This window comes from Oncorhynchus gorbuscha, linkage group LG08, assembly GCF_021184085.1.
Source record: "Oncorhynchus gorbuscha isolate QuinsamMale2020 ecotype Even-year linkage group LG08, OgorEven_v1.0, whole genome shotgun sequence".
NCBI classification, from domain to species: Eukaryota; Metazoa; Chordata; class Actinopteri; order Salmoniformes; family Salmonidae; genus Oncorhynchus; species Oncorhynchus gorbuscha.
In genome coordinates this window covers 42,653,464-42,663,160 of record NC_060180.1, presented here as the reverse complement: position 1 = coordinate 42,663,160, position 9,697 = coordinate 42,653,464, and the positions used below count along the sequence as shown (strand labels likewise).

The window sequence follows — 9,697 nt, the reverse complement described above, 5'->3', positions numbered from 1 at the left end:
GTTAATCCACATGTCATCTCAGATTTTGAAATTATGCTTTACATCCAAAGCAAGACAAGCATTTGTGTAAATTTATCGATAGCCAAGCATAGCATTATGCCTAGCTAGCAGCAGGCAGCTTGGTCACGAAAATTAGAAAAGCAATCATGAGCTTCGAATGTTTTCACTCATGAGACCCCCAGTTAGATAGCAAATGTTCCTTTTTTCCATATATATTATTTTGTGTAGCCGAAATTTGCTCCGTTTGTTCTTCACGTTTGGCTGAGAAATCGACCGGAAAATCCGGTCCCGACAACGCCGAAAAATATTCCAAATTAGATCCATAATATCGACAGAAACATGGCAAACGTTTTTTATAATCAATCCTCAAGGTGTTTTTCAAATATCCATTCGATAATATATCAACCGGGTCAGTTGGCTTCTTAGTAGGAGCGAGAGAAACAATGGCCGCATTTGTCTATTATGCACATATCACTCTGAGAGACAACAGCTGACCACTGACGTAATGTTGTCGCTCACGCTAATTTTTCAAAATAAAAGCCTGAAACTATGTCTTCTGACCCTAGACCCATTAGGGAAGCCATATAAAAAGGAATCTGGTTGATATCCCTTTCACTGCTCAATAGGGACGCATAGGAACGCAGAGGTTTCTAAATAAGAGTCACTTCCTGATTGGATTTTTCTCAGGCTTTCGCCTGCAATATCAGTTATGTTATACTCACAGACAATATGTTTACAGTTCTGGAAACTTTACTGTGTTTTCTATCCTAAGCTATCAATTATATGCATATTCTATTATCTGGTCCAGAAAAATAGCCCGATTACTTTGGGAACGTTATTTTTCCAAAAATGAAAATAGTGCCCCCTAGTTTCAAGAGGTTTTTAACACCAAAACATGTTAAATAGGGTCTCAGGAGGTTTTTGCTAACATACATAAAATGTTCACCAAACTAACAGAAAACTAGACACTCAAACATCAGGGGAACATTACAGAAAAGTTCTCTCTGTTAGCTGGGAATAGTCTCCGCTTCCTCATTCCGATCATTCTGAGGGGTATTTTTCTGGCTGTTTGACTGTAGTACAGTAGCATGTAGTGTCCTAATTTCATGGGAGGGCATCAACCAATTAGCCAGTCAACCAACCACTCATTCAATCACATTTGGATTCACACTGGAACTTTTACAAATGCATCTGACCAAAAAAAGCCAACCTTGTGTCAACCCCCAAAGGGCAATGACAAGATAAAGCTGTGTTTGCCAGTCCTGGTCAATATGTGTCTCCACCCATACTGTGAATATTACTGAAAGGGATGAGCAGAGGTCCCACTCATGGAACTTTATGGGCATCAGACATTATGATTCTGGTCAAAAGCAGTCTCCCGCCGTCATCATCATCCCTGAGTCATCCTTCCACTTCCTTCCCTTGTCAAAAGCAAAAGCAGACTCTAGGGTGTCACATGCCCTGTAGGTCATGTTGGTGTTTTTCCACACAAACAGATATGAGAATGGAGCAAGTGGAACTTGTCGTCTTGTTTAAGAAACTCATCCCTGAGCTGACATAGAAAAAAACTCAGTCAAATGTCAACCCCTAAAAGCATGGGGTCTCTTTTTTCGGGGAGAAAGACTCTGGCCTATGGTCAAAACAGGGAAGCAGGCTAGGCTCCTCTCATGTGAATCCAGACTGATTACAGACCAGATGGTATTAGGCCTTTTTATAAAGAGCAAATGAGGCTGATTCCAGTTGCACTGTTGTTGTTTTGTTTTGTAAAAAGGTATTTTAGACTGTATTTCTTACCTTTCCATTCCCGAATATCATATATCAATATGTATTTTTCTGAAGTTTGATGCCATTTCCTGGTGGTTTGTATTCTGTAATCAATAAACTGTGAAGGAACACGTGTGGACGTCGGGTCTGATAGTGTTTTGTTGTGTTTGAGTCCTGTAGTTATGTAGAAATATACAGTACACACAAACTGTATAAAATCATGCATTTAACACACATTCATTTTCCTTTCCTAAATTGTCTTACCAGGTAAGTAATATCTGCATACTGTGTGATTATGTAAAAGGCTTTTGGTTGTAGATATAGACTCTGCTCCATAGACTTTGAGTTACGGCCTTGTAAAAGGCTTCTGGTTGTAGATATAGACTCTGCTCCATAGACTTTGAGTTGCGGCCATGTAAAAGGCTTCTGGTTGTAGATATAGACTCTACTCCATAGACTTTGAGTTGCGGCCATGTAAAAGGCTTCTGGTTGTAGATATAGACTCTACTCCATAGACTTTGAGTTACGGCCATGTAAAAGGCTTCTGGTTGTGGATATAGACTCTGCTCCATAGACTTTGAGTTGCGGCCATGTAAAAGGCTTTTGGTTGTAGATATAGACTCTGCTCCATAGACTGAGTTACGGCCATGTAAAAGGCTTCTGGTTGTGGATATAGACTCTGCTCCATAGACTTTGAGTTGCGGCCATGTAAAAGGCTTCTGGTTGTGGATATAGACTCTGCTCCATAGACTTTGAGTTGCGGCCATGTAAAAGGCTTTTGGTTGTAGATATAGACTCTGCTCCATAGACTTTGAGTTACGGCCATGTAAAAGGCTTCTGGTTGTGGATATAGACTCTGCTCCATAGACTTTGAGTTACGGCTATGTAAAAGGCTTCTGGTTGTGGATATAGACTCTGCTCCATAGACTTTGAGTTGCGGCCATGTAAAAGGCTTCTGGTTGTGGATATAGACTCTGCTCCATAGACTTTGAGTTGCGGCCATGTAAAAGGCTTTTGGTTGTGGATATAGCCTCTGCTCCATAGACTTTGAGTTGCGGCCATGTAAAAGGCTTCTGGTTGTGGATATAGACTCTGCTCCATAGACTTTGAGTTGCGGCCATGTAAAAGGCTTCTGGTTGTGGATATAGACTCTGCTCCATAGACTTTGAGTTGCGGCCATGTAAAAGGCTTTTGGTTGTGGATATAGCCTCTGCTCCATAGACTTTGAGTTGCGGCCATGTAAAAGGCTTCTGGTTGTGGATATAGACTCTGCTCCATAGACTTTGAGTTGCGGCCATGTAAAAGGCTTCTGGTTGTGGATATAGACTCTGCTCCATAGACTTTGAGTTGCGGCCATGTAAAAGGCTTCTGGTTGTAGATATAGACTCTGCTCCATAGACTTTGAGTTGCGGCCATGTAAAAGGCTTCTGGTTGTGGATATAGACTCTGCTCCATAGACTTTGAGTTGCGGCCATGTAAAAGGCTTCTGGTTGTGGATATAGACTCTGCTCCATAGACTTTGAGTTGCGTCCACGTTTCCCAACCAAGTCATGTCTAACAGTTTAAGGTCGGATGAGCTGGTCATGGTTTCTATTCTGACTCCCTGAGCCTTCCTAATGTCAGGTAACCAACATGTGTGTCACACCCCCACTGGACTTGTCTTACTTGAGATTTGCTCCTCCACCAATCTATTAACCCACTGGGCACACACTGGTTGAACCAACATTGTTTCCAGGTCATTTCAGAGAAATCATGTGGAACCAACGTGGAATAGACATTGAATTGACGCCTGTTCCCAGTGGGACGCTTTTTGCCCGAACACATTTAGTCAACGTCCGGGTAAGACGCCTGTGTGCACACACAGACATCAACACAATATGTCTGCTGGAGCATCTACTTAGCCTTTAGACGTTGAATTAGTGGGCTTAGCGGAGGCTGTAGAATAGGGCTCTCCAACCCTGTTTCTGGAGAGCTATGCCGTCCTGTAGGTTTGGCTCCGACCCTAAACTAGCGCACCTGACTGTAATAATTAGCTGGTCGATAAGGTCAGGTTCAGCTGGGATTGGGGTGAAAACATAAAGGAGGGTGGCACCCCAGGAACAGAGTTGGAGAGCCCTGCTGTAGAAGCTGAAAATCAACAGGATGGTATTATTATGTACTGTCTCCCTTTTACCTGACTTCACCGCTGTAAGTATCGAGCAAGTTCTCAATCTCATGTGTGTCGGTCTGTACAGTACATGATTCCTCCTGTGGGTTACCTGTTATATGTCATGTGTAGATATAGAGCTATCATAGCCGTCTATCCAAACCCTGCTGTGTTGTAATATCTCTCCATCATCGCCCTCCCCTTTAACCTTTGTATGTATGTAGTTTGTGCCTGATCTCACGTGTGTGTTGATCTTAACCCAATTCATCCTGAGTTGATCTATTGTGTAAAAGTGGAGATGTAGCTCTATTGTAGGCCTTTATCCTTACTCTATTGTTCTATGTCACTCTCTGATGTCTTTGTTTGATCCAATAGACTAGACACTGACATTTAGGTGGGCATCAGAGTTGGTAATACACTCTAATGTTAAATATAGGATGTCAGTGTCTTTTAAACCTGTGTCCTTGATCAATTGAACCTGTCACTTAAATTTCACTTCTGGTATTTTATTAATCTAATTGATGTAGAAGTTTTAAAACTTTTGAATAAGCTTAAAAAAAACTGTGATTTAACTCACGCAGACTAGATGCAAACTAATCTCTCTCTCTCTTTCTCTCTCTCTCTCTCACTCTCTCTCTCTCTCCAGTGAATGACTTCACAGTGATCCGTAAGAAGTTTAAGTGTCCCTACTGTAGTTTCTCTGCCATGCACCAGTGCATCCTAAAGAGGCACATGCGCTCCCACACGGGTGAGAGGCCCTACCCCTGTGAGATCTGTGGCAAGAAGTTCACCAGGAGGGAGCACATGAAGAGACACACACTGGTAAGAGGAGTGCAGTAGCAGACAGTCACCACCGGGGTACAGCAGTGAGCTGAGACACACACTGGTAAGAGCAGTGCAGTAGCAGACAGTCACCACCGGGGTACAGCAGTGAGCTGAGACACACACTGGTAAGAGCAGTGCAGTAGCAGACCGTCACCACCGGGGTACAGCAGTGAGCTGAGACACACACTGGTAAGAGGAGTGCAGTAGCAGACAGTCACCACCGGGGTACAGCAGTGAGCTGAGACACACACTGGTAAGAGGAGTGCAGTAGCAGACAGTCACCACCGGGGTACAGCAGTGAGCTGAGACACACACTGGTAAGAGGAGTGCAGTAGCAGACAGTCACCACCGGGGTACAGCAGTGAGCTGAGACACACACTGGTAAGAGCAGTGCAGTAGCAGACCGTCACCACCGGGGTACAGCAGTGAGCTGAGACACACACTGGTAAGAGGAGTGCAGTAGCAGACAGTCACCACCGGGGTACAGCAGTGAGCTGAGACACACACTGGTAAGAGGAGTGCAGTAGCAGACAGTAACCACCGGGGTACAGCAGTGAGCTGAGACACACACTGGTAAGAGCAGTGCAGTAGCAGACAGTCACCACCGGGGTACAGCAGTGAGCTGAGACACACACTGGTAAGAGCAGTGCAGTAGCAGACAGTCACCACCGGGGTACAGCAGTGAGCTGAGACACACACTGGTAAGAGGAGTGCAGTAGCAGACAGTCACAGAGAGCAAAGTCCCAATCAGCTGCTGTGCTGTGCTCAGGGAAGAGGAGTTCAGAGAGCAGAGTCCCAGTCAGCTACTGTGCTGTGCTCAGGGGAGAGGAGTTCAGAGAGCAGAGTCCCAGTCAGCTGCTGTGCTGTGCTCAAGGGAGAGGAGTTCAGAGAGCAGAGTCCCAGTCAGCTGCTGTGCTGTGCTCAGGGGAGAGGAGTTCAGAGAGCAGAGTCCACAGTAAGGACAAGAAGTATGTGCGTAGGTTGTGTGTTAATGTGTGTCTCTCCTACAGGTCCACAGTAAGGACAAGAAGTATGTGTGTAAGGTCTGCAGCCGGGTCTTCATGTCGGCAGCCAGTGTTGGAATCAAACACGGGTCCCGTCGCCATGGCGTCTGCGCTGACTGTTCCGGGCGGGGCATGGCCGCGTTATTGGACAACAACGGGGAAGTGGGCGGAGACCTCTCCCCAGAGGACGAGCTGTATCCCGGTGACCACCATTTCCCTGATGACCAGACAGAGTGCGATGGTGACGGAGAGGAAGAGATGATGACGGAAGGGGATGGAGAGATAATAGGAGAGGTGGATGACAAGGGAAGGAAGTGGAAGGATGACTCGGGGATGATGATGACGGCAGGAGACGGGGCGATGGACAATGACAAGGAGGAGAGCAATGACTCTGAGCCAGAGCGGGTTCAGCACAACGGGAGCGAGAAGGATTTCGGCTGGATCTCTTAGGATCCCATGGGATCATTTAGGATCTATTGTGGATCTGTTGGAATGTCTCAGGCAGAGACAGCTCTCTTTACCCATGTTCATGGGCAGGCCTTCCTCTGAGTGGGGTATGCGGGCGATACATGACAATGATCTATATTGACAGGGGCCACACACACAAGCTGAGCCCTGTGCTGATGATTGCCACGGAGAGCGATTGAGAGAAGAGAGTCTCTTTCTGCTCACCACCTTTCTGATCCAGTTTCTTTCCTCTTTAGTTTTTTTTTTCTTGTTTCTGATGAGGACCAGACCAGAGTCTGTCCATTGGTTTAGTTGTCCACCTGTCACACTGGGGCCAATGAGGACTTATTAAACGGTCTTGGGTGATGTTGGACTGTGGCCATTTGTGTTCACAGTCGCCATTGACATGACGGATTGTTAAAATGTCTTGTTGCCATGCAGTCCTATTTGGGGACTGTCTATACATTTTTTGGGACAATCTTTTATCTATTGCAAAGATGCATGCGTCGGTCATCGGTCGGCACATTGTCTCCTGCAGAGTGAAACTGCCGCAGACTTGCACTTTAACGTCGACAAGAATCCTGTCAATGCCCACAACCTGTGGTTTACATTTTCAATCTGATTTTTAACTACACAACTTGGTGACCGCACCTACCTTTAAGGATATATTGTATGTCCTCATGACTGTTATATATATATATATATATATATATATATATATATATATATATATATATTAGTATGCTTGTGCTGTAGTTTGCTGATTATAAAGCCTATGCCTTTCAATGGGTTCTTTCTCCTCCACTTAAGTTTCCATGCATTTCTGTTGAGCTGCGGTGAGAATTATGAAAGGTTGAGCAAATGTGCATACAAACAAGCCACAGGGATTCTAGTAGACTGGAGCAAGAGGGAGCGTTGAAGACAGGGAGTGTTAGAGAGGGAACACTATGCAGGAACATAACCCATCACTCCAGATGTAATTGCTCTCTACTTTCAGAGAGGATATCAACGTTTTTGGGTCGCATACACAGTTTAATAGATATTATATAGCGGTGCAGCGAAATGCTTATGTTACTAACAATGCAGTATCCAGATCTCTACTTCAGACATTAACTCCCAGAATGAGAGAGGTTGTCTTGTCTGAGGAAAGGTGAAGAAATGCTTATTTGTGTACCATTTCCCTATACGACAAGTGGGCCGATAGAGGGGTGAGGGAGACGGACTACATACACAATGATGACGGGTCAAATCTCATGCCAAAACAATCACACTATAAAACTATTGTACATGTCGCTACATGGCTTACATTGAGTCTCTCCTCCTGACCCATTCTGTCCTTCCATCTCATGTTGTATCTCTTTACTCTTTAAAACCTCTGTTTAGTGATCATTTGTATATTTCACCATCAATACAGAATATGCGCACTTTTACATCTGAGTGGACCTTAAATGATGGCTCATCTTTCTTTTTGGTGAGGACATGTATTTGTAAAGACAAGGTCAGGCTTCTGCTCGAGTCCATCCAGGGAGTGGCCTGTTCTGTTGCGTGATTTTATGACGCTTTCTTTTGTTTGAAAAGGTCATTTATGAAAATCCATGTTTTTGTAGTGGAATTATTATACTATAAAGGCATTCCCTCCACTCTGTCTAATGCCTTCTGTGGGCACAGTGTGTGGATGCGTTCGTGTGTGCGTTCGTGTGTGCGTTCGTGTGTGCACACGCATGTGAGATGTGTATTGATTTCCTTCAGATGATTTCCTGTCATTTGACCATTTTGAGTCTTATGATGATCAGAAGTAAGACTATTGTTGTTATGATTACATTATTAACATTATGATTATTAAGTGCTGGATGCATTGTTGTGCATTTTATTTTTGATGTTTTATATCTTGTATAAGGAAATCTTTTACATTTGGCCTTGTTGTGGACAGCGAGCCATGTGGCTTTTCTGATTAGTTATATCAGCCAGTTCTCTGCTTTTCTGATTAGTTATATCAGCCAGTTCTCTGCTTTTCTGATTAGTTATATCAGTTATTATATCAGCCAGTTCTCTGCTTTTCTGATTAGTTATATCAGCCAGTTCTCTGCTTTTCTGATTAGTTATATCAGCCAGTTCTCTGCTTTTCTGATTAGTTATATCAGCCAGTTCTCTGCTTTTCTGATTAGTTATATCAGCCAGTTCTCTGCTTTTCTGATTAGTTATATCAGCCAGTTCTCTGCTTTTCTGATTAGTTATATCAGCCAGTTCTCTGCTTTTCTGATTAGTTATATCAGCCAGTTCTCTGCTTTTCTTAGATTAGTTATTAGTTATATCAGCCAGTTCTCTGCTTTTCTGATTAGTTATATCAGCCAGTTCTCTGCTTTTCTGATTAGTTATATCAGCCAGTTCTCTGCTTTTCTGATTAGTTATATCAGCCAGTTCTCTGCTTTTCTGATTAGTTATATCAGCCAGTTCTCTGCTTTTCTGATTAGTTATATCAGCCAGTTCTCTGCTTTTCTGATTAGTTATATCAGCCAGTTCTCTGCTTTTCTGATTAGTTATATCAGCCAGTTCTCAGCTTTTCTGATTAGTTATATCAGCCAGTTCTCGGCTTTTCTGATTAGTTATATCAGCCAGTTCTCTGCTTTTCTGATTAGTTATATCAGCCAGTTCTCTGCTTTTCTGATTAGTTATATCAGCCAGTTCTCTGCTTTTCTGATTAGTTATATCAGCCAGTTCTCTGCTTTTCTGATTAGTTATATCAGCCAGTTCTCTGCTTTTCTGATTAGTTATATCAGCCAGTTCTCTGCTTTTCTGATTAGTTATATCAGCCAGTTCTCAGCTTTTCTGATTAGTTATATCAGCCAGTTCTCGGCTTTTCTGATTAGTTATATCAGCCAGTTCTCTGCTTTTCTGATTAGTTATATCAGCCAGTTCTCTGCTTTTCTGATTAGTTATATCAGCCAGTTCTCTGCTTTTCTGATTAGTTATATCAGCCAGTTCTCTGCTATTCTGTTGTATTTGGTTTTTACAGAGAAAGACAAATTAGAGGAAGTTATTCTAAGTTAGCTATGGATCAGAACTTACTGTGTGTACGCTATGGCACATGCGTCTATATTACTGACATACACAAATTCATTAACATCATACCAAAAACAATCTAAGACATTGTATCAAGTGCTTTTGTTTCAACCGTGCGTGTGTAGGTGCAAATATTTTCAATTCATTGTGGTCTAATAATTTTGCTTGGATGTAGTTATTTAGTTTATTTTTCAGTTTGTATACATATGGTATACTTGTATATGAAGAGTCTTGTGACCTGCTAGTCTAGACCTGCTGGAGATCGCATCATTAACCCCTCTTTTCTTTATTGGTCTTGTTGCCATGGCTTCCAAAGGTCTACTGTATATCCTAAACATAAGCCCAATCCCAAGTCTACCCCTGGCCCCAACCCCTATATACATTTTGTAGGTCTGAAATGATCGGACTGGTGTAAATATTATATATTTCAACTTGGCCTATCAAAGGGCAA

General features: G+C 43.1%; 1 protein-coding gene across 1 annotated transcript in view; it reads left to right on the top strand.

Moving 5' to 3' along the window:
- The window catches only part of LOC124041683 (zinc finger and BTB domain-containing protein 46-like), a 224,966-nt gene extending 218,093 nt beyond the window's left edge, over nt 1-6,873 (top strand). Inside the window, exons 5-6 of the mRNA XM_046359552.1 lie at nt 4,557-4,732; nt 5,746-6,873. Coding sequence (XP_046215508.1) covers nt 4,557-4,732; nt 5,746-6,189 — 620 coding nt within the window. The 3' untranslated portion in view covers nt 6,190-6,873. The remainder of the gene's footprint in view (nt 1-4,556; nt 4,733-5,745) is intronic.
- Nucleotides 6,874-9,697: the final 2,824 nt, after the last annotated feature.